Here is a 24,311-nt window from a genome sequence, read left to right on the forward strand (position 1 = left end):
GGGACGTGGTCCGTCATCTTTTTTGGAGGGGGTTGGAACTGAAGATCATCGAGCACCTTAATTGTAATTGTATTGGTTTTAAATTGTATAATATGTTTTAATTATTGGAATAGTATGTTTTTATCTGCAAGATTTCTTGCCCTGTAAGCCGCCCTGAGCCCTACGGGGGAGGGCGGGATATAAATCTGATTAATTAATAAATAAATAAATAAATACTTTGGCCCCCAAATGAGAAGGGAGCACTCACTGGAGAAGACCCTGATGCTGGGAAAGATTGAAGGTCAAAGAAGACGGGGATGGCAAAGGATGAGATGGTTAGACAGTGTCATAGATGCAACGAACATGAAATTGAGCCAACTTCAGAGGACGGCGGAAGACCGGAAGGCCTGGCGGGAGCTGGTCCACGGGGTCGTGAAGAGTCGGACTCGACTGTGCGACTGAACAACAACAAATATTAATAATAAACCTTTGTGTGCATATTTTTGTAAGGAGTTCATAGATTCAGGATCATCTTCCCTTTGAATAAGTACAGAAGCTCAGCAGTGTTTTCTTAGACAGGCAAAAATTATCTGGGGTGTCAGGGGAAGAAAAACCTGCTTCCTCAGCTCCTTTTAACTGGAGAACATTGGGGACTGAAACCCCTGTATGCAAAGTAAGGCCTCTGCTGGAGGGCCCCTGATTTTAAAAGTAAACATGTGAGACTGACCTCCAATCTTTAGCAAATGACTGATGTGATTAGAAATACTATTCCCATCACAGCAGAAAGAAAGAGGCAAGAGTACAAAAGCCAAGCAGAATTCTCAGACTGACAAGGAAAACCTCACAAAACTGTACTTTGTTTCTTCCATTCCAGCCAAAAATATCCAGTCTCCAGAGAGGGATGTAGAAGAACAAGAGACGGAACCACAGAGAAAGAAGAAGAGGAAAATAAAACAGATTAAAAGCAAAAACTAACCAAACAGAACTCCATCACCAAGCACACAGTGGCTTCCCTGGACAGACCATAGAGCCCTCAACCAATAGCTGTGCAGCCCACAGCTGGTCTCGCCAAAACCACCACAGCCTGTTCCATGTGGTCACATGGGAATGAGGAAAACGTGTTGCGAGCTCCAAAGCTGCAAAACGCTTGGGGGATTTGATAGCTCCATGCGGACATGAAGAAGACGTGCATTTGTTTCTTGTTCCGTCTGTGATTCCACCTCAAGCCAATAAGGAAGAAAGCCTTCCTCCTGCCCGCCACATTTCTCCACTAAAACATTGCTCAATATTACAATCCAGCAGGGCATATTTTTTGGGAAAGAGGTGCCGGAACTCTCAAGAGGAAAATGAAGTTTTCAATCTGTATACTGAAAACTCATGAACTTTTAAACATTTTAAAAAGAATTTTGTTGAAGAGGTTCCGGAACTCTGTTCCAACGTGTTCCTCAAGGGGGGGGGGAAACAACCTGGAATCCAGTACAGTTTATCACAATGATTCCCATAAAGTAATTATCATGGGACATTTGCACAGGGGGATCTGATTTCCAAGGGGTGTAAGAGCTATACCCTGACTGAATCTGAAAGGTCCTTTATTTCCAGAGGGCAAAAAGAAATTACACTTGCTGGGCTTAATTTATTCATTTCTTGGAGACATATTGCACAGGGCTTGACGCAGGCTTTTAGTTCAAGGTGGGAAAATCAAAGTTAGTTTATAAATATATGACACCGGCTTGTGCTGAATCAGACAGTTAATCTAACTCAGGGGTGTCAAACATACAGCCCACGGGCCCAAACGAGCCCCTGCTGGGCTCCTATCTAGCCCACAAGCAATTGGTTCTTGTCTGCTTCCTACATTGCAGCTCTCTTTTGCCTAGCTCTCTCCTCTCCTGCTTCCTGCTTCTCAGAGGAGAGAAAGAAAGCCAAGCCTCCCTTCCCTCCATTGGCTGAAGGCTCCTCCCCCTCCCCCTTTGGGGAGGAAGAGAGGGGGTGGGAAAGAGCCAGAGCCAGAGAGAGACACCTTTAAGACCAACAAAGTTTTCTTCCAGGTATAAACTTTCATGTGCAAGCAGACTTCTTCAGAAGCTGGGAGGGAGAGGAGAGAGAGACAGAGACAGAGAGAAAGAGAGATTCCCCCTTTTCAGTTCTAACACACGGTGTTGTTGGATCCCCAAGCATCGAGAATAAATCCACGTTTTCAAGAAAAGCAAAATTTATTTCAAAGCGTTGAAGACATACTCAAACACGTTCTTTGTTAGAACTGGGGATACACAGGTAGGGTGAGCATAATAAAGGAAATTCAAACAGATACACATCCAATGAATAATATTCCCGCTGGCGGGCTAATGAAACGGTTGTGCGCCCAGTCCATGGGAACCAGGCAGAACATCAGACAAAACACAGGTGCAGTTCTCATGAGATAGCAATAGGCAAGCATTACAGCATCTTCTCCCCCACACATCCACCAGTAGTTATCTTATGCATTCCAGCACAGAAGCAGGATAGTAGAAACAAACCGGGTGCAACAGGGTAAAGATATGTACACAGAGGTCACAGAAAACAGAATGGCAGCTTGCTGACATACTGCCCCCCTTAAAATACATCTAAAACACACCTCCCGGGTCGGGCGGGAGATCTCCCGGGCTGGGCGGGAGACCTCCCGGTTTGTCCGGGAACCTCTTGTGGAAACTACGGATCAGGTAAGGGGCCCGAATATCCCCTTCTTCCACCCATTCGCGGTGCTGGGGACCGAAATCAACCCATTCGATAAGGTACCAGAGTTTACCACGTTTCACTTTACAATCAAGGATATCAGCGATCTCAAAATGTTCATCCCCTTCCAAAATGACAGGTGGAGGAGGAGTAACTGCTGGTCTCCAGGGAGACGGGCCAGGATCCTTCTTCAACAGGCTCATGTGAAAAACAGAATGCAGAGCACGTAAATTCTTAGGCAAAACAACATCAACCGCCACATCATTTATGACTTTACGCACTTTGAATGGACCAATGAACTTCCACCCCAATTTCCTGCTAGGCCGCAGCATCTTAATGTTCTTGGTCGAGACATACACAAGATCCCCAGGTTTCAGATCAAACCCCACCACCCTACCCTTGTCTGCCTGGGTCTTGTAAGCAGCCTTGGCTGCGTCAAGCGTTTGGCATAGCAGAGGCCATGCATTTTGCAAGGACATACACCATGTATCAGCATCCCCCACAGGACGTTGGCCCATCCCCTCCAGGAAAGGGAGGGGGGGCTGTCGTAACCAGAGACAGCTTTATAAGGAGACATGCCCGTGGAGCTATGGACAGTATTGTTATAACAATATTCAGCAAGAGGCAACAATTCACACCAATCATTCTGTTGATAATTAGTAAAACAACGAAGATATTGCTCCAGGGTCTGATTAACTCGTTCTGTTTGTCCGTCAGTCTCAGGATGATACGCGCTGCTGAGCCCTTGTTCCACCCCTAAAATGGAAAGAAGTTCCCTCCAAAACTTAGAAACAAATTGGGTCCCCCTGTCAGAAATTAATTTAGCAGGTAATTGATGAATTTTCACCACGTGAGACATAAACGATTTCGCCAACCTCTGAGCTGTAGGCAAGGAAGGAAAAGGCACAAAATGAGCTTGCTTAGAAAATAAATCAACAACCACCCAAATAACAGTGTTCCCTTTGCTCGCAGGGAGGTCAGTAATAAAGTCCATGGACACCACTTCCCACGGTCTCGATGGGGTAGGGAGTGGCTGCAGAAGACCAGGAGGCTTGCCCACTCTGGGTTTAGTCAAGGCACAGGTTTGGCAGGACCGAACAAAAGTCAAGAGGTCTTTGCGCATCTGTGGCCACCAGAACTGTCTGCGGATGAGTTGCAGAGATTTAACAAAACTCCAATGCCCTGCCAGTTTCGAACCGTGAGCAGACTCCATCACCTCCCTCCTCATTGAAATAGGCACATACAGTTTGTCTCCAGAATAAATCAGACCTTCAGGGCTACGGACACAATCTGGCAACGCTTTCAGGGAGGCATCATCATCAGCAGTAAAAGCAGACATATATTTCTGGACCCAGCCCCCCCCCCCCCAGGGAAAAGGGAAGGCGAAGTTTCATCAGAGCGCGGAATCGAGCGCGCTTGCGCACGGGTGACCACAGCCCCCCCCAGGTGGGAGGGGGAAAAAACAGAGTCCATGATGATTTCACGCTGACTGTCATGTTGTGGGAGGCGTGAGAGCGCGTCAGCCAGGGAATTAGCCGTCCCAGGGAAATGACGAAGAGTGAATCGAAACTTAGCAAAGAAGTCCGCCCAACGAAGTTGTTTAGCGTTGAGAGAACGGGGGGATTTCAGCATCTCCAAATTCTTATGGTCAGTCCAGACTTCAAATGGCAGTTGCGCCCCCTCCAACCACTGCCTCCAAGTGGAGAGAGCCAGCCGGATCGCTGACGCCTCCTTCTCCCAAATCCCCCAGTTTCGTTCAGCGTCAGAAAACTTTTTAGACACAAATGCGAGGGGGTGTAAACGACCATCTTCCCCTTCTTGCAAAATAGCGGCCCCCATTGCCACATCCGAGGCATCAGTTTGGACAATGAATTTTTTAGTTTCATCAGGGCGCGCCAGCACTGGCTCAGAGGTGAACATCAGTTTAAGTTTCTCAAAAGCCTCTGCGCAAGCAGGGGACCATTTAAGCGGGGCGCCTGGTTTCGTAGCATCAAACCCCTTCCCCTTGGTCTTTAGCAAATCAGTCAGGGGAAGGGCAATTTGAGCGAAATTCTGGATGAAATTTCTATAAAAATTGGCGAATCCGAGGAACATTTGCAATTGTTTGCGGGTCCTGGGGGGTTCCCAGTCAAGTACAGCCTGTATTTTAGCAGGGTCCATTTCCACCTTCCCCCCAGAGATGCGATAACCCAAAAAGTCAATGCATGTCTTGTGGAATTCACATTTTGACAGCTTTGCAAACAGGTGGTGTTCATAAAGTCGCTTAAGGACCTGGCGCACCAATTTAATATGCGACGGGAGGTCCTGAGAGTACAGCAACACATCATCAAGGTAAAGGACCACTCCTTTGAACAAGAACTCATGTAGGACCTCATTGATTAGGTTCATGAAGACCCCCGGAGCCCCTTGAAGCCCGAAGGGCATAACGAGGTACTCAAACTGCCCCAAAGGGGTATTAAATGCAGTCTTACTTTCATCCCCCTCCCGAATGCGCACACGGAAATATGCATCTCGGAGGTCAAGTTTCGAGAAGATTTTGCCCTTGGTGGCCTCAGCTACCAAGTCCTTGATTAGCGGGAGGGGGTAGGCATTGGACAAAGAAACAGCGTTCAGACCCCTATAATCAGTGCACAATCTAAGCCCCCCGTCTTTCTTCTTTCGGAAAAGTACAGGCGCGGCGAAAGGGGAGGAAGCCGGGCGAATGAAACCTCGGGCTAGGTTTTTATCAATAAAGTTCCGCAGTTCAACTTTCTCAGCCGGCCCCATCGCATAGATTTTACCTTTAGGTAATTTACAGTCAGGCAAAAGTTCAATAGCACATTGTCCAGTTGGGAGGGAGGGAGGGAGGGAGGGAGTCCTGTGGCACCTTCAACAAAATTTTATTCTAAGTATAAACCTTTTGTGTGCCCATACACTTCTTCAGAGAGAGGGAGAGGGAGTGAAAGAGTCAGAGAGAACGAGAGAGAGAGATCCCCCTTTCCATTTCTAAAACACAGCGGGGGGAAAGAAACCTAACAGCACAAATTGCAATCTTTATTAGTGGAAGGGAACAAGAGTCCAGTAGTACCTTAACAACTACGAAAATTTGTGGCAGGGCATGAGCTTTCATGAGTCACTGCTCACTTCTTCAGATACAGCCGGAATGTAAGTCCATCTGTCCTTATGTCTTGTAGAGTGAAGTCATTTCAGATGCCAAATTACAATAGCAGGCATTGGTAATGAGAGAAGAAACCCAGGTCTCAATTCAGTCCAGGAGGATGCATTGTCTTGAGCTTCATTATCAGTTGCAATTCAGCAGTCTTTCTTTCTAATTTCCCTTTGAAACTGAATGTTAAAATGTTCCCCCACTGGTTTTTGAATGTTGTGGTTTCCAATAGCAGTAGAAAGAATAAGAGTCCAGTAGAACCTTAGAGACTAACAACATTTGTGGTTGGGTATGAGTTTTTGTGAGTCGCTGCTCACTTCTTTATACATTTCCATTTATTCTTTGCAACCTCCTGGACTTCTGGGGCACATTGAGACCTTGGTTTCCTGTCTCATTACCAGTGCTGATATCTCCATGCTTACTACCCCTTTACATATCACACCTAATCCAAACATGTTACATTTTATGGCACACATGGCCCAGCCCAACGAAGTGAAATTTATGTCAGATCCAACCCTCGTAACAAATTATTTCAACTGTCAACACCTCTGATCTAATTACCTCAATATTATCTATTCTGACTAGGAAAAAAACTTCAAGGACTCAGGAAGACAAAGGTATTTCCAGATCCTTTTAAATGTTACAGAGCTTAAGTCCACTGAGATACACACCCTCTGTTTCAGATGTACATATACTTGGCCATTTTGTTATGAACACATGAAGCAGCCTTAGACTATGTCGGATCATCTAGTTCACTGCTTTCATAAGTTACTCTCCAGGATTCCAGCCAGAGTCTTTCCCAACATGTACAATCTGAGATCCTTTAACTGGAGATTAAAGGAATGAATCTGGAACCTCAAACATGCAAAGCAGATGTTCTGTCTTTCAACTATGGCCTCTCCCATGTTCAGTGCAATATCAATGCTGGGATTTTTTAATACAGGTGAGCAACCTTTGCCAGCTTCATTGGGTGAGAAGGCTGTAGTCTTCTACAGCTGGGGCTTGGTGTGGGACCTCCTGTACACAAAGCAGATGCTCTGCCACTAAGATAGAGCCCCACCCCAACCCAAAATCCTGGAGGAAGGAGTTCCAGAGTTTAGGGGAAGTCACTGAGAAGGCATCTGTGAAAGTCCCCATTAAGTGCATTGCTAATCAGTTCATCATTTTTACTAACCATGTTGACTGAGGAGAAGCAATTTTCTTCCAAAGCCACGCTCAGGCAACCTTTGCTGCAATCAGTATACTCAGCATTAAAAGCCTAATTTCCAGGTGACAGTATGTCATTTAAAATAAACATAACTATGTCAAACTGAATTTCTCTTACCTGATTTATAACATGAATAACTAAATAAGATTATGCCTCTTACTAAATAAGATTATGCTTCTCATCTTCCAACATAAAGTGTCATCAGTGCAATTCAACTCTCTACATTGGACAAATAGGGCATTCCCTATGTAAAAGAATAAATGGACATATATCTAACATCAAAAATCACAACATTCAAAAAACAGTGGGAGAACATTTTAATCTTCCAGGATATTCAGTTGCTGATTTAAGAGTGGCAGTCCTCAAACAGAGAAGTTTCAAGGGGAGATTGCAACACAAGATTGTTGAATCTGAGTTCATTCACAAATTCAGAACAGCCGTCCCTCAAACCGGCTGAATAGGGACATAGGATTCTTATCTTACTACAGATGCTAATTTTCTGTCCCTGAGCATTTCTCCCCTGCTCCAATCAAGCTGATCACAATTTGCATTCTGTCTTTGCATCCTGACTCCCTTCTTTGCAACACCTCTGCCATCTTCTGACTGGGATATAAAGGCTCCAGGATCTCCATTCCTACTTGTATCTGATAAAGGGAGTTTTGACTCTCAAAAACTCATATGCTGAAAATCTTGTTAGCCTCTAAGGTGTTACTGGACTCAAATCCAGCCTCTTTGCAGATTCACATATATTCAACTCTACACATCCCATCCAACATTCCCAACATACATGAATATGGGTGTTAAACATCCTACTTAATCTCTACCAAGACAAATACCATTGATACAGAGTCTTATACCGTGACTCTCTCTTAAAGACAAGCAGGCCAGAAATACCTAAATGTATCCATAAATCCCCCTCCCATGTACTATCAGGAATATCTTAACGCAGGGCTGTTTTTGGGCCGAAACGCATTGGAACGGTGTTCCGGCTGCGTTCCGGCTTGGCCACACCCCCTGCTCCCTGTGGCCCTCAGTTGGGCTGCCGGAGCAAAACGAAGCAAGGTGAGTTTCCCCAGCCTGCCTGCTCAGGGTGCCCGGGGCCTTGCTGGTGCGGGGGGGGGGTGGCCAGCGAAGGGAGTCCTTTTAAGTGCAGGGAGCTGGAAGGCCTCGCGTGCCCGGTCTCTGGAGATCGGGCGTGCGGGGGCCTTTCAAGCCGGCTCCCTGCATTTAAAGGGAGTCCCTTTAAGTGCAGGGAGCCAGCTTGAAAGGGCCCCCCGATTAAGGCCCCGCCGCCACCACGCCCTGAGCAGAGATAGGGCACGGGGCCCACAGCCACCCCCCTCCCTCCTCTTTCTCAAGAGAGAAAGGAAAGGGGTGGCTGCAGGTGTTGGGGCTTCTTTCCTTCTCTCCCTTTCTCTTTCTTTCCTTTTTTTTTCTTTCCTTCTCTCTCTCTCTTTCTTTTCCTCTTTCCCACCTTTTTTCCTTCTCTCTTTCTTTCCCTCCTTTCCTTCTCTTTCTCTCTTTTTCTTTCCCTCCCTCTTCTCTCTCTCCCTTTTCCCCTTCTCTCTTTCTTTCTCTCCTTCTTTCTCTCCTTATTTCCTTCTCTCCTTATCCCTCTTTTCCTCCTTCTTTCCTTCTCTTCCTTTTTTCTTTCTTTCCCTTTCCCTCCTTCTTTTCTTTCTTTCCCTCCTTCCCTCCTTCTTTCCTTCTCTCCCTTTTTCCTTCTTTTTCTTTCTTTCTTTCTCTTTCTTTCTTTCTTTCTTTCTTTCTTTCTGCACAGATCTGCGTATCCCCCCCATAGCTAGCAATCCAAAAGAGTAAAGTTTAAGATCAAGGTTTATTCAGGTACAAGCTCTCCCTCCTCTGTGAGGGCAGATCTGCACTGCCAGGGGTGTGGCCTAGTATACTAATCAGTTTCTGCTGTTCGGTGTGGCCTATTATGCTAATGAGTTCCTGATGGGCTTTTTCTACAAAAAGAGCCCTGTATAGCTCTTGTCCACCAGATTTTACCGTATGTTACCTAATTTCAATGTAATGTTTTGCCAGTATTTCAATCCCTCATACAAAACAAGGTCCCAATTCATGACTAAGGAAACCACATATCTGAAAGCCAAGGAGGGGTCTTTTCAATTTCCTGTCTGATTACCTTCCACAGAGTTATATCATTATTTTAAACAAAATGTTGAAATCATGACAAACTATATCCTATTGGGCTCAGCTATTAAAGGATAGCTTTAACATGCAATGTTTGTAACTTTAACAGCCAACGGCAGAACTTTGATTTCAGCCTGAAAACATTCTAGGAGACAATGTGGCCCAAGGTAGGGGTGCACATTCAGATCTACCCAAGCCAAAAATATACCCAAAAATACCCTATTGGTATTTTAGGGTATATTTCAGCATCTCAAAGGTATCTGGGATTTTTCAGGAAAACTAGTGAAAAAATCCCCCCCCTTAAATCCCAAATATATTCAGAAATTACTGAGTAGATAAAAAACAACAACAAAGGGGCTGGAGTAGATCACTCCCACCCCTGAGCTGTTTGTCGGGCTTCTACTGCAATCCTTTTAAAGTTTAAAGGGACTGCAGAAGACAGCTCGAGAATCAGCTGTGCTGGCAGGGAGCAGAGTTCCCCACCGGCTCAACTTTGGGCTGGCTTCTCGTGCAGCCCTGTTTAAATGGGGCTGCATGAGAAGCCAGCCCAGAGATTAGCTGTGCCAGCGGGGAGCAGACTGCTCCTCGCTGGCTCAGCTTTGGGTGTGCATTATTTTTTTTATTGGGTCTACCGGACCAGGAAAAAAAATTGGGATTTCCAAAAACTTCCAGATCCAAATATTGTATCAGTACTGGGATCTGGGACTTTTCAGGAATCCCGTATTTTTTTCAGGTACAACAGACTCAAATAAAAAAATAGCTGGAAAAAATGCACATGCCTAGCTCAAATCTATTTCCCCTGTGTTCACTGGAAGCCATAAGGACATATTCCATTCGAAGCCATGTCTCTTGCATTGCTTTAATCTATCATAAACTGCCTTAGAGATCATTTGATCAAAAAGTGTAGAGATGATGATGATGATGATGATGAATCACTAGTGATGAACAGAGCTTACTGGGTGAATTCCAGTTCCAGTTCTGTTCTCAAGTTACAAACAGTGTACCAATAAGGAATATCCAGTTGCCTCTTCAAACTTTTGATGGTTCCTCTGGTGCTGCTGTATCTCCAACAGCCTGAAATTCTGTTAGTTAAGGCTCTGGATTACGGATGGGCATGAACCAGGATAATGTTTGTCCCAGTTCGTGTTTTGTGGTGTCACACAAACTACAAACCTTCACCAACCTCCCCATTTAATAAACCAGTTTGTTTTGTAAGGTTTGTGATGCTATAGGGAGGTCTTCCCTCCCTCCTTTCTGCTTGTGTTCCCTTTAAATACCTTTTGCAAGTGGTGTCACATGCAAGTGAAGTCCAAGCAACGAGTTCACCCAGAAGAGGTGAACTTGCTGCTTGGACTTCACTCATGTGTGGCACCCAGGGGTCATTTCCTGCGAGAGTGCACAGGAGTGGAGCTCCAGCAGTAAGGAGCCCAGGGGGCGGGCACATGCAACAAGCCCCGCCCCCTGCTCTCAGCAGTCTTCAGTCGGGCCACGAGGAGCAAGAAGCAGCCAGGTAAGTTGCAGAGCCCCCCTGGCCCGCCTTCAGGTACAAGCTCTCCCTCCTCTGTGAGGGCAGATCTGCGCGTCTCCCCCCCCCCATAGCTAGCAATCCAAAACAGTCCAGTGGCACCTTTAAGACCAGGTTTAATTCAGGTACAAGCTTTCCCTCCTCTGTGAGAGCAGATCTGCATGCCCCGCCCCCCCAATAGCTAGCAATCCAAAACAGTCATGCTTCCGGTGATGTCAGGGGGTGTGGCATATGCAAATAAGTTATGCTAATGAGCTCATGCACCTCTTTTTCTATGAAATGACCCCTGGCGGCACCCACTTGTAAAAGCCATTTAAACGGGGAACCCTTGGAAGTGGGGAGGGGAGTGAAAGGGATTGTTGAAATGGCTTGCATCTGTTTCAGCCTAACAGCTGCTGGATGCAAGCCATTTCAACAATCCCTCTCACTCCCTCCTCCACTTCTCACTATGAATCCCACAACCTTTCAAGAACCATGTGCAGGGTCGTGGGAGGGTTGTGGACTAGGAATGGGCATGAACCTCAGTTTACGAACCACAAACCAGCTATTTTCATCACGAGGTTCATGCCCATCCCTACTCTGGTTGTGCATACACCTTCTACTGGGGTTCGCATTGCATCATCAGTTTTGTCGTCTTAATATAATTTGCTCTCTACACGTATCAAGTATCACACTGTTCTAACTGGCTCCTTCCATATGAGCTTACACACCAACATTTTCATACAAGCTGAAAATTCCTTCAACTAGCTTTTGATTAATGATCTAGGTTATAAGAGGTTTTTTTTTAAAAAAATGGCTGGCTTCTTTATATAATAAGATGTTTTATTGGGCTGTTGTAAATTGTCATTTATAGTGATTTGAAGGATGAGTTGTTTATATAACATTGATTTATTGGACTTTGGATTTATTGATCAGTGCTTTGCTAGCCACAAAAGAAAGGCAGGAAGCTGACTTTTTAAATCAAATACATGAGAATAATAAGGAAAATAATGACAGCATTTTAATAAGGAAAATAATAAGGAAAACAATGGCAGCATTTTAAATTCCACTGACAGCTAGGAACACATTACCCAAAGCAATTTTTGGCACAAACGACAGCCCACTGCTGGAAAATAAGCATACTAGGAAGAGACAAAGAACTGAGCAAATGAAACCAAAGTTATTTACCTGATCACCAACTTTTCCTGGCCGTCCTGGATTCCCTGGTTCACCCTGAATGGAGATGGAGAATGATAACAGAACATCACTATGTCCAATAGGAAAGAAGGCACCACCTATCCTGATCATGAAAGCAGAAAAACCAGACCACCCACAGACAAGACGCTCAGGGGACTTCCCAGGCACAAGGAAAGATATGGCTTTGTAGATTACCCAAAAGATCCCCCCCACACACACAAATAATGGCTTGATAACGTCTGCATATGATCCCAGGGGCTTACAGTACCCTGGAGTGGGAGATTTTGGAGGATGGATTTCCTACCTGATCCCTGTCCTGTGATCCTGGGCAAGTTCCTCGCTAGTGTTGTGTGTTCCCTCTAATCTGAGTTAGTGTGACCTAGCTCACAGTTTTTTTAGCCGTCAGCTCACACATTTTTGTCTTAGCTCAGGAAGGATGGCTCCAGAGCAAACTAATTTATGCAGCAGCCAAATAGCTCACGCACAACTTTAACGCCAGCAGCTCACAAAGTAGAATTTTTGCTCACAAGATTCCACAGCATAGAGGGAGCATCAAGAGCAGATTCCTCAATACTGTGAAATTTTGTTTCTGCACTCAAGATAAGTGTGCAAAGGAAGTCTTGATTATTCCTGTTTCACATACAACTTGCCTTTAGTATCACAGCATAGGACTGGTCTGATCAAATTCAAAGTTGGATTTCTTATTCTCAAGGTTTGACTTCTTTCTAAGAAAGGACAATGGATCAAAGCCATTTTATGTATGCCAATTAAGGGTTAAACTCATCCCCTTCCCTAAATAGACTGAAGGTAATTACTAGTTGCAGTAAGTTATTTTTCTTCAACCGCAGAGGCGCTCCTCCTGGGGGTATTGTTTGCAAAGGTACCAACTTTTCTACACAATCAGCGTTGCCCTGGGGCCACTTCACATGGCAAATCCATTTCTTCCATGTTTACTGTATGTCCACATGGTATGCACATCTACAAACCTCTGGTGGACATTTTCTAGAGAACTACATCCTTTTGTGAATGCCAAATGTGGCACCATGGGTTCAAGATCTCCTCTTCAAATATTATAGCACTTCACAAGGCATACAATATACACACATGAGTAAGTCCAGCCGAAGCCATAATGCCAAATAAGGATTTGAATGGATCCAAATCACGATCCAAATCAAGCTTACAGTTTACAAATGTACAAACAAATCCTGGTTTTAGAGCCATGTGCTTGCTTTTCTTCTTCTGTTTGCAGTAGCCTCCACAGACAGAACAATGGGTAATTATGGTTGTCCGTTCAGACATCCTGCCAAACCAGAGTTTACATAAGCCATAGTTTTCCAATTTGTGTGATTTCTGATTGTTGTCTGCCAGCCAATTCCAAATCATAATTTGGTCAATTCAGTAACCATCTCCAAGCAATAGCAAACCACTTCAAACCATGGTTCCCAGTTCAGCTTTGTTGGTCAACTGCAAACCATGGTTCGCCCTTTTGTTATTGTCTGCCAGTCAATTGTCTGCTAGCCAATTCCAAATCATAATTTGGTCGATTCAGTAACCATCTCCAAGTAATAGCAAACCACTTCAAACCATGGTTCCCAGTTCTGCTTTGCTGGTCAACCACAAATCACGGTTTGCCCTTTTGGACACCACGTCAAAACCATGGTCTGGTGTAAAGCTCCCTCTAAGCTGTGGAGTCTTGTGAGCAAAAATTCTACTTTCTGAGCTACTGGCATTAAAGTTGTGAGCGAATGAGTTGGCTGCTGCATAAATCAGTTTGCTCCGGAGCCATCCTTCCTGAGCTAAGACAAAAGTCTGTGAGCTGGAGGCTAAAAATCTGTGAGCTACCTCACACTAACTCAGCTTAGAGGGAACACCAAAACCATGGTCTGGTGTGATAGCTCAACAGAGGCACAAGACAGCCACAATTTGTAGCAAATTATAGGTCTTCTGGGACAGAAGAAACATCAATTTTATATCTTGTACAGCTCCTAGCACCCTGCGCGTACTGACTGACCTGCTGAAGAGTAGAAGGAATGTAAGCTAGCTGCAAGCCAGCAAGCATAAGGGGCAAAGGACACGGAAGATTCAGACTTAACAGAGCATCCAATTAGCACAAACATTAACACAGGATGTGGGGGGGGGGGAGGTCTTGGGGCAACAACAGCTGTGTTCTCTCAGAGGCTGCATGGCATGATTACAGATGGTCTGCTAGGACTGGCTCCTCCTTTGTGGATTTCAAGAGCTGCATTTTTATCTCTGAGAAGAATGGGGAGGGAGGGAAACATGCCCTGGAACTCTCCTGCATCCAATTAGACGACAGCAGGGAGAGATGAGTGGCTGTTGCCGTTTTGGGACAGAAACTCAGAGAGGAGAGAGAAAAACAGGGGGGGGGGGGGGGAGATTTCAAAGGAGGACCATGCTGGTTAATAATAAAACTCTGTGGTTTCAAAAAATATGCGCCATCATTCTTTCTATCACAGAAACCACACTGAGACGGAATTTCCAGAGCAAAGAAGCAGAAAGGAGAGCAAAAAAATTGTTGGTGGAAGCAAAGGCTTTAGATCCACGGCATGTTAACCTGAAGCAACAGAATCCCCTGGATTTTAACATCCCATTACTCCCCCCTCCAAGCTTGTATTTCAAGTCAAACATGACTTCCTGTTTTTACCTTTAAGCCATCAGGACCTGGTTTTCCCGGAAAGCCCTTCCTGCCAAGTGGACCCTGAAAAAGTCACAAACACACAGGCAGAAAGACTAATAACTGGAAGACCAAACTAAAGTTAAGGGGGAAAGGTACAGAAATCATTACAGACACTGACCGTCTCTGCAGCTGCCTCAACTTGTGTACGGAAATTCAAGGTGGTGGTGTCAGTAGAAGACCAAGATGATCAAAATGACCCTCAGGAGGCCCCTGCTGATGTCCACTTCAGAGAGAGCATTGTTACTCTACTTCAGAGCACACCATATGTGTGATCCATTTGCTGAAGGCATTTAGCTGGCTGAAGAAAACATCTACACTTTACTGCAGCCAACTAATTGCCTGCCACGAATTTGTTACTCATGTGAGCGATTTGATGTCTGAAGGGGACACATGCAAAAGTCTGCAGCAATTACTTCTGTGACAAGGGGAAAGTGAACATATGAAGCTGCCTTATACCAAGTCCATTGATCCATCCTAGCTCAGGAGAGCTTACTTTGACTGACAGCAATCCTCAGAGAAAGGTCTGCTCCCTGCAATCCTTTTAAACTGGGACCTTCTGCACGCAAAGCAGATGCTCTGCCACCAAACCATAACCTCTCCTGGTGAATGACAAGGTGCATTTTGGTTTTCTGCTGATGGAAGTAGCCACTGAGATCTTCCACATGTTCTACTTCAAGACGTTAATTAACACATGGAAAATCAAATGGAAACGCTTCCCAAACATGAAGTCAGCACACCAGCTTTTGTGTGCGTCTATGTCTGTGTGTGGTGTTATAGAGGCACGGATGGGAGCGTGTGCCTGAAAGGCATAAAGGATTCATAATCCAGATCCAAAATCCTGAACAGATAGGAACTTTAAAACTGTAAGAACAATGTGGAAGAAAAGTAGAGGGGGAGGCTAGAGAATTAAATGGGCATGGCAAAAATTGGGAAAGGCAGCTGCTTCAAGCTCCTTTTTATTGGTTGACATTTTCTATTAAAATTAATAAAAGACAGATTTATTTTTTTTAAAAAAATTCAACTTAGCGACACATTCCTGACAGCCAGTGAAGTTTCACAACAGGCTCTCTAGACAAGACCCTGTAGCCAATGGCACCGGGGAGGACTCTTTTGATTTTTAAAAGACAAAATTGTGACTTGGCTTGTCGTGACAGCTGAAGAGCTGGGGGTGAGGTGAGTTATCCAAACTAAATCAGAGCCCTAAAGACAGTAGTCATAGTCAGCAGCAAACCAAGAAGGGGAGGGAAGTTTGGATCGCTGTGCTTTCCCAAATGCACCATCCGAAGGAGCTGCAGTGCCCACAAACCCATATCTTACCTCCAGCCCTGGAATTCCAGGTGGTCCTACAGGCCCTTCATCACCCTGAGGAGCACACAGAACCTGAATGTTAGAGTGAGCTGCAGAGACTAGATATAGAGAAGCAAGGAAATAAGGCAACTATTGTCTGAGGCAATGGGATCCTAAATAGGCATACTGAGAACTTCACAGCAAACATGTTCACCAGGCAAAACATACCAAACTGAACTCCCTCACTTATGAAAAGGCAAGCTCCTGATTGATATTTCCTCATGAAATTTGTTGTAAACACAGTGTCATGTTGGTCAGCTTCACAATTGTTCAGGTAGTCGCTTTGTCATTGCAGCTTGTGACTGCGTTTTGCCAAGTTCAAGAACTAAATCATTACTGAAGAAGAGGCAGTACCTCCCCACTACCATGGTAATTAAATGGGACAGCTTGAATAAAGAAGGAATCACTTGCAATTCATCCCCTCTTTACACTTGTATTGTTAGATGCATCATTTAAATGATCAACATTAGGTGCATTGCACCTGTATAACTAGTGATATCTGTTTGAGAAATGATTTCGAGAACTAACTATGAGTCGTTAGATTCACAGGCAGCCACCCAAGGTACACAAAAAAACCAAGCAGTAAGTCTCACCTCAAAACTCTCAAACTGAATCCCTCCCATTTACTATGTGTCATTTTTTTAAAAAAAAATCAGTGTCAGCAGCAGACAACTGGTGGGAATGGCAGCAGTGAGAAATTCTAATAGTTTGAGAAAATAGTGTAATCATGCAAATGGGATGCATCCAAATATTTGGATACATCTGAACAGCTCCCTGCTTGTAACTAGCAAGCAGGACTTGAGCCAAACTGGCAGCTGTTCAAGTATAACTGAACTTAAAGGAAGACCACAGAACAGAGGGTAAAAAGCTGGGTAACTGACCAAGAATAAAAAGAACTATTTAGAATCATTCCAGGCACTGAAATATCATCCAGAAACCCTTAAAAGCACTGGGGTTCAGTTAAACAGATTATCAAGGTTTCCACTATGTTTTTATCCTGCTCTTTCTCTAAGGAGCTAAGGGCAGCATATATGCATACCACTTTCTCATTTTACTCTCAAGCTTGTGAGGTAGAGGGAGAGAGGGAGACCAGCCTATAGGTAACCCACTAAACTTTATGGCTGAATGGTCTCCCAGCTCTTAGGGTATCACCAATGTTCCCTCTAAGCTGAGTTAGTGTGAGCTAACTCACAGGTTTATAGCCTCCGGCTCACACATTTTTTGCCTTAGCTCAGGAAGGATGGCTCCAGAGCAAACTAATTTATGCAGTAGCCAAATTGCTCACTCACAACTTTAATGCCAGTAGCTCACAGAGTAGAATTTTTGCTCACAAGACTCCACAGCTTAGAGGGGGCATTGGACATCACTATAACCATTACAGAATACTGGCTTTCTTTTCTGCTTTCCCTAGGGCGACGCCTTACTTGTGGCAATCCTCTCACTCAACCCAACATGCATCAGTTGCACACCACCCAATACAGACTGCTTGGTGGCATGCAAAACGAAAGTTTCTGCTGGCATAATAAGTATCACACTGTGCCACAAGCAAAGAAAAGGAGAGGGTGACAAAAGGTTCACTGGGGCTGTGTTCTGGATTTTCAGCAGAAGACAAAAAACTTTGAGCCATAAGGGCTAGAAATACCTAATGACTACATCTTGTACCAAGAAATCAGATTCCACACTTCTTTAATAGCACTGCAGACAAAGAATACATAAACCCTTGACTCTACAAAATACTGTGAAGGCATGTCTGAGTTAAAGATCCTCCAGTTAAAATTTCTCAGTTGGCACAACTGGGCTTTATCTGAGATTCTAGGGAGATGCTGGCACTGGGAATATAGTAGTTGTTATTGGATCAAAAGGAGCTGCGGTGGCTCAAGTGGTTAAGACGCTGAACTGCAGGCTGTGGAAGGTCGGTAGTTCAGCAGTTCGAGACCCAGGGGTGCCGCATGACGGAGTGAGCTCCCGTCTCTAGTTCCAGCTCCTGCCAACCTAGCAGTTCAAAAGGAAGAAACTGCAAGTAGATAAATAGGTACCACTTTGGTGGGAAGGTAACAGCGTTCCGTGCACCTTGGTGTTTACTCATGCCGGCCACATGACCACGGAAACGTCTTCGGACAGCACTGGCGCTTCGGCTTTGAAACGGAGATGAGCACCGCAACCCTAGAGTCGGATTCAACTGGCTTTCGAGCAAGGGAACCTTTACCTTTACCTTTACTGGATCAAAACAATGAGTTGGATCACCTCCCCTTTGAACAACAGCTAAAGAGTATGGGACTTTTTGGTTAGTAAAAAGACACTGGGGAGGAGGTTTATAAATTCAGACAGAGGTTTATAAATTCAGAATGCATAGAAAAAAGTTTTTCCTCTCCCCCCCCTCAAAATGACAGAATTCAGGATCATCCAAATAAATCGATGAGCAGTAGGATACAGGACAGTACTTCTTCACAGTATGCAAAATTAAATTCACTGCAAAAAAAAAACGTGCCAGTGGCCATTGACTCCAACAGTTTTAAAAGGGGACTAGACAAATTCGCAGACAAGAGGTCTCTCAGAGGTTATTTAGCTGCAGTGGCTAAAGAGAACTTCCCAAGTTTAGCAGCACTTTACCTCTGAAAAACAGCTGCTGGGAGGCAGAACCAGAAAGGCTTTGGCCCCTGGGTGCCTGTATGGGCTTCCCTGGAGGCATCTCTTTTGCCACTGTGGGAAGCAGGATGCTGGAGCAGATGACACACTGCAGGGCTCTGCTTACGTTCTTACACACAGGATCAGTATAAGGCATGCAGGGTGGGAATCTTGAAGTAGCCCATGAAGAAGCAGAGTTACCATTTTCTCCTCATTTCTCACCTCTTGGCCAACTTGTCCCCTAGGGCCAGGTAATCCCCGTGCTCCAGGCTTCCCCTACAAGAGATGAGAAGAAGTTCAGAAACAAGAGAAATGCACAAGCGATCAAGGTCCCATCGAAGCATGGAGAAAGGATCGCTCGCCAGTGCGTGCTGCCATGGGATAGCATCCAACGTCAACTCCAATGCAGGGGGAAAAAATCCACTCCAGCTCTTGGAGGCATCTCAATACAAACAAATCCTTAAAACCAGAAATTTGGCCAGAAGTATCCACAGGGATCTCCAGGGTTTTTCTCTCCTCTCTGCCGCCTCCCTCCCTCCCGGCCTTCTTTCTTGGTTTCTGTGTTTTCACTGGCTCTTGCCCACTCGACGCAACGTCTGGTCTCTCAGTGCTGCTCACCTTAATGCCTTCAGGTCCATTTTGTCCTGGTGGGCCAATGTCGCCTGGGAAGCCCTAAAGAACATCGGACAGAAAGGAGGAGACTGAGTGACAAGGCCTTGCAGCAGAAACTTCGTAACGCCAGGCGTTTGGAGAACCAGCCAGCTGTACGGGGCCAGCACTGGGGTTGGCGTGCTTGGGTATTTGCCAAAGCCCACACTTTGGAAGAATGGCCAGTCCAAATTAGAAATGATGCATCCATCTCCCAGTTCAGCGGGTGAACATTTGGCAACTCTGGTGGAAACAGGGCGCAAGAGAAGCGCACTCTGCGGCTTTTGCCAGGCACCCACCCCAGTCTGCTCAGAGGCCCCTGCGACGCTGCAGGAGCTTCTGGAGTGATCCCCCCCCCAAAAAAAAAATTCTGGTAGGAGCAGAACAGTAATTCGTGTGTGCTCCTTTTGGTCCTGGTGGAGCCAATGAGGAATGTGAGAAAGTCGTACTCCATTCCTTCCAACACAGCCATTTGGAGAGGAGATGACCGTGATGAGGGGGAGAGGAGAGGAGAACAAAAGCCAAGATTAGTGAGGAAGGAGCAACAATCAAGGCCCCACAGGATGCTGCAGGTAACCCTGCTGCGGTGCTCTGCAATTCTGGCACAGATCCAAAAGCGGTTTTGAATTTTTATAAGTGCCAGGGCACTGCATGCCAGGGTTTAGCCCAGAATCTCATTCCTCTTCCAAGCTTGGCTTCACACAAAACAGAGTAGACTAGAGCACTTCAGACAGCAGACAGCAGCAGAGTTGGTTCTTCTACCCTGCTCTTCTCTGTCCTAAGGAGTCTCAGAGCGGCTTACAATCGCCTTCCTATCCTCTCCACACAACAGACACCTTGTGAGGTAGGTGGGGCTGAGAGAGCTCCGAGAGAGAACTGGGACTGGCCCAAGGTCACCCAGCAGGCTTCACATGGAGGAGTGGGGGATCAAGCCCAGGTTTCCAGATTAGAGTCCACCACTCTTAACCACAACACCATGCTGGAGGTCACGTGTATTAATGTTCCAGGATGTAGAAAAGAGGGAGGGACCCACTCAGATCTTTTACCCTGGTGAGCTACATTTTGACTTTCAAGAAGATCCTTAGCTACACAGCAAGGGCAACGAGTTGCTCTGCACACTCCCAAAATCCTAATGAGAGAGATGTAAAGCTGCCCGGGAGGGGTGGTGGTGGTCTTTTAAACTTCACTATTGCATAGCACCTTATCTAATTGTGCTAATCCGTGCTATTTATTTTGTTCTGCCCTATCCTGGATCGCTGAGGCTAGCCCGATCCCGTCAGATCTCAGAAGCTAAGCAGGGCTGGCCTTGGCTAGTATTTGGAAGGGCGGCCTCCAAGGAACACCAAGGTCATGACACAGAGGCTCAATGGCAAGCCACCTCTGAAACGTCTCTTGCCTCAAAAACAAGTCTAGCTCGCCACCTAGTGGTGCATGACGCTAAGGAGCTAGAAATTCTGTCTGCCAGACGATCTTAGGATCTCCTGGCTAGTCTACTCACAATGCCATGACGATAATTAATTCAATATGTTGTTGAAGGCTTTCATGGCCGGAGTTCATTAGTTGCTGTAGATTTTCTGGGTTGTGTGGCCGTGGTCTTGGCATTGTAGAACCTGACGTTTCGCTAGGGTTGCCAAGTCTGGGTTGGAAAATACCTGGAGACTTTGGGGGTGGAGCCAGGAGAGGGCGTGGTTTGGGGAGGGGAGGGGCCTCAGCATAGTACAATGCCATAGAGTCCACCCTTCATAGCAGCCATTTTCTCCAGGGGAGCTGATCTCTTGCGGCTGGGGCTCAGTTGTAAAAGCGGGAGATCCCCAGGCCCCACCTGGGGGTTGGCAACCCTACGTTTCGCCTTTAGCTGTGCTGTCAAGACACAGAGAGTACTCCATCTTTCTGTGTTATACCTCTGAGGATGCCAGTCACAGCTACTGGCGAAACGTCAGATCCTACAATGCCAAGACCATGGCCACACAACCCAGAAAATCTACAGCAATGATAATTAATTGATTTTATATGATGTATTATTATGTATTTAGCAGGTGAATGGTGTAATGGTCAAGTCTGCAAATGATACCAAATCATGTACAATAATGGAAACCCACGGCAGATTAGGAAGAGCTCTGGAAGGGTCTCTTTAGATTGGGTGAAACGACATCAGGGGAAAGCTTTGGCCTCCGTGTCCTCCTAGGGCAGTGATGGTGAACCTTTTAGAGATCGAGTGCCCAAACTGCGACCCCAAACCCACTTATTTATCGCACAGTGCCAACACGGCAATTTAACCTGAATACTGAGGTTTTCGTTTAGAAAAAACAACTCATACGTTAACTTAAGATGATCCAAACAAAGTAAGGAAAGCAATCCCAAATGCTTTCATTTACTTAAAATTATTTGACAGAGAATTCCACACTTTAATGACGGTCTGGGCCTGGCTGGGGTGATGGCACGCGTGCCCGCAGAGAGGGCTCTGAGTGCCACCTCTGGCACCCGTGCCATAGGTTCGCCACCACTGTCCTAGGGGAACTGAAAATGGATCCTGAAAAAGCATGCTGGACTAGATGGACCACTGGTCTAATACAGCAGAACTCTTCTTGTGTTCATGCGGCTCTTCCAAGAGGTTCAAACTGCTAGCTGTGTTCACTTTCGTTGCGAGATGCCAAGAACCTGGGACCTTTCGTCTGCCAAACCACGTGCTCTACCACTGAGCCAATGGCCCTTTGCCATCCTCTTGGTCACCAGCCCTCATTTTTCTTTTGTGCTCGTGTCAGAGAATATTTCCTTGTTGCTATCAGCTGAGGCAGCCCATTCAGCCTTTCACAAATTTGGAATCAGCACCTAATCTCTCTTGCGCGGAGTAACAAATCAAGACGGCTGCAAAAGTGACAAAAGGGAAGTGGGCTTGGCGTGGAGAAAGGAAAGGTGACGACATGCTCATTAGCCAGAGCCTCTGACGTTTTAAACGCTAACCCCCTTTTCCTCCTGCAAATCCATTCAACTAAAAAAACAAAGAAATCCACAGTCCAGTCCAATGTTAACAAAGAAGGGAAGATTATGAAGCGATTCAACTCAAAAGAGAACTGTTCCAAACCCAGCAAAATACCAGAACTCTGATGAGGGGGAAAGACCATGCCAGACAAGTACTGAAAGCCATTTTCCGACTATACATGCATCTTTTTTCATCCCACACACCGGAGCATGCAAGAGAAAGACCAGTTTAGAACCACAGAAAAGCCACCCTGTGTCAAGTTGGGGCAGAATGGGTCCCTTAAATAAAACAAAGCTCTTCTCAAAACAACACCTGATTTCCTTGTGGAATTTATACCACAAGAAGCTCAGACCGTCAATAGGGTCAGCAGGAGGGTAGATAGTTCTACCAATGGCTGCTAACCCTAATGGCCAAAGGTGCCTTTGAACCTGGAAAAGCCCACAACTCAGGAGTAGTCTACATGGGGTTTGGTATACCAAAAATCCCTGCCGTGTCCAGCTACCAGTTCTCTCATAGAGGTGCTGGGGAGGCCCTGGAGTGTCGCTGCCACTTGGACAACACTGGGCTAGACAGGCCAATGGTCTGACTTGGCAGAAGGCTGTTTCAGATATCCATAAGGTTTCCACATGTCCTGAGGACACGAGACTGAACCTTTTCATGGGGAACTCCTTGGCAGAACAGATGTTCACCATGATCATGGAGGTAGCCCAAGTCAAATGGCTTCTTCTCAACCCAGAGTCCCTCCACCGCCTTTGGGACCACTGCCATTGCCAGGGGAGGTACCCAAGTGATACAGGCTACCGACATAAACCTAACAGCTATATATTACTGGTACAGCATGGAAACCCAGCTGAGTACCCACCTCTGAGGCATGACAAAGGTCACCAGGGTTGCCAGACCCCACTTTTGGGGGCTCTAATCCGCCCCAAGCCAGCTGGCTGGCAGGGGAAGCCCCACCTCCAAGCCCCGCCCCCAAGAGTGACCACCCACCCGGCCACCTCTCTCCCTCCCCCACTGCCCGATTTAAAGAGCTTCAGCTGATCGGCGGGAACCACGTGGCCTGCTGATCAGCTAGAGGGAGGGAGAGGGGCAGGGGCGGCCGCGGGCCACCCCCGGAGTCCTCCCCCCAAATCCCCCCGGGCAGAGCAACTAAAGGACCTGACAACCCTAAAAGTTACCATCCAATTGGGGTGAATAATCTGGAACAGAGACAGTGCTCTTATTTATTTATTTACATCACTCTCCTCTCCTCCAGTTTATTCTCACAAGAACCCTATGAGGTAGGTTAGACTGAGAGTTGGTGACTGGCCCAAAGTCACCTGGCAAGCTTCCATGGTAGAGGGTCTCCCAGATCCTAATCCAACACTCTACCTCTCTCCCAACAGATACAGTAATTATTTCAGTAAGGTTTTATTCTGACTGTTAAATAAAGGAATATCAGACCATGCACAACTATTGTATACGTCTCTAGATTACAAAAAGAAAGGGAAACCAACACATTCTATCTGACAGTGGTTAGAGGAGATGACAGTTAATTGAAACTCATCCCAGATCCTCACACTAAGTTTTTTTAAGTTCTTGTTTTGACTCGAGCATCAACCGTTTCTCAGCATATAATTCATAAGGTAAACAATTTTTCTTTTAAAGATATCCATTTGCTGCCTCCTTTCTCTGACATGTTTATAGGATGTTTATTTAGCCCAATGGCTAAGTCCTGTAATTTAGTTATGCAGCGATTTTGCGGGGGTTGATCTTCTAACAGATTTCTAGCATCTGCCAAACGCTGCCCTTGACACTACCATATTAAGAGCTTGTTGAGGACCGACCCATGCAACCAGCCATAACGCTGTCTCAGTTTTCCAACAATAACCACCGCCCTTCTCCCATCAGCTTGTTACTCTCTTACTATGGCCAAGCAAGTCCCTGTAGACAATGCAACTTAATCAGCTATTTCCGTTCAGCTGGTGCCTGGCCTTTCATTTGATCTTGCTGTCACTGGCTTAGTTGCTCTGATGTCACAGACTGCAGTGTCGCAGAAATCACTGGGCCAACCATCTAGGCAATCCACAGTGCCAGCAAATTCTGGCCAGGGCTTGTGTGTCAAGCCAGCTAGCTAGC

General features: G+C 45.9%; 1 protein-coding gene across 1 annotated transcript in view; it reads right to left on the reverse strand.

The window, feature by feature from the left end:
* Positions 1 to 24,311, reverse strand: part of COL27A1 (collagen, type XXVII, alpha 1) — a 399,797-nt gene that overhangs the window by 185,997 nt on the left and 189,489 nt on the right. The window contains exons 23-27 of the mRNA XM_015420171.1: positions 19,184 to 19,237; positions 18,788 to 18,841; positions 15,911 to 15,955; positions 14,561 to 14,614; positions 11,887 to 11,931 (exon numbers count right to left, since the gene is read on the reverse strand). Of these exons, the coding sequence (XP_015275657.1) occupies positions 11,887 to 11,931; positions 14,561 to 14,614; positions 15,911 to 15,955; positions 18,788 to 18,841; positions 19,184 to 19,237 (252 nt within the window). The remainder of the gene's footprint in view (positions 1 to 11,886; positions 11,932 to 14,560; positions 14,615 to 15,910; positions 15,956 to 18,787; positions 18,842 to 19,183; positions 19,238 to 24,311) is intronic.

Source organism: Gekko japonicus, unplaced genomic scaffold (assembly GCF_001447785.1).
Source record: "Gekko japonicus isolate JY-2015 unplaced genomic scaffold, Gekko_japonicus_V1.1 scaffold102, whole genome shotgun sequence".
NCBI lineage: Eukaryota > Metazoa > Chordata > Lepidosauria > Squamata > Gekkonidae > Gekko > Gekko japonicus.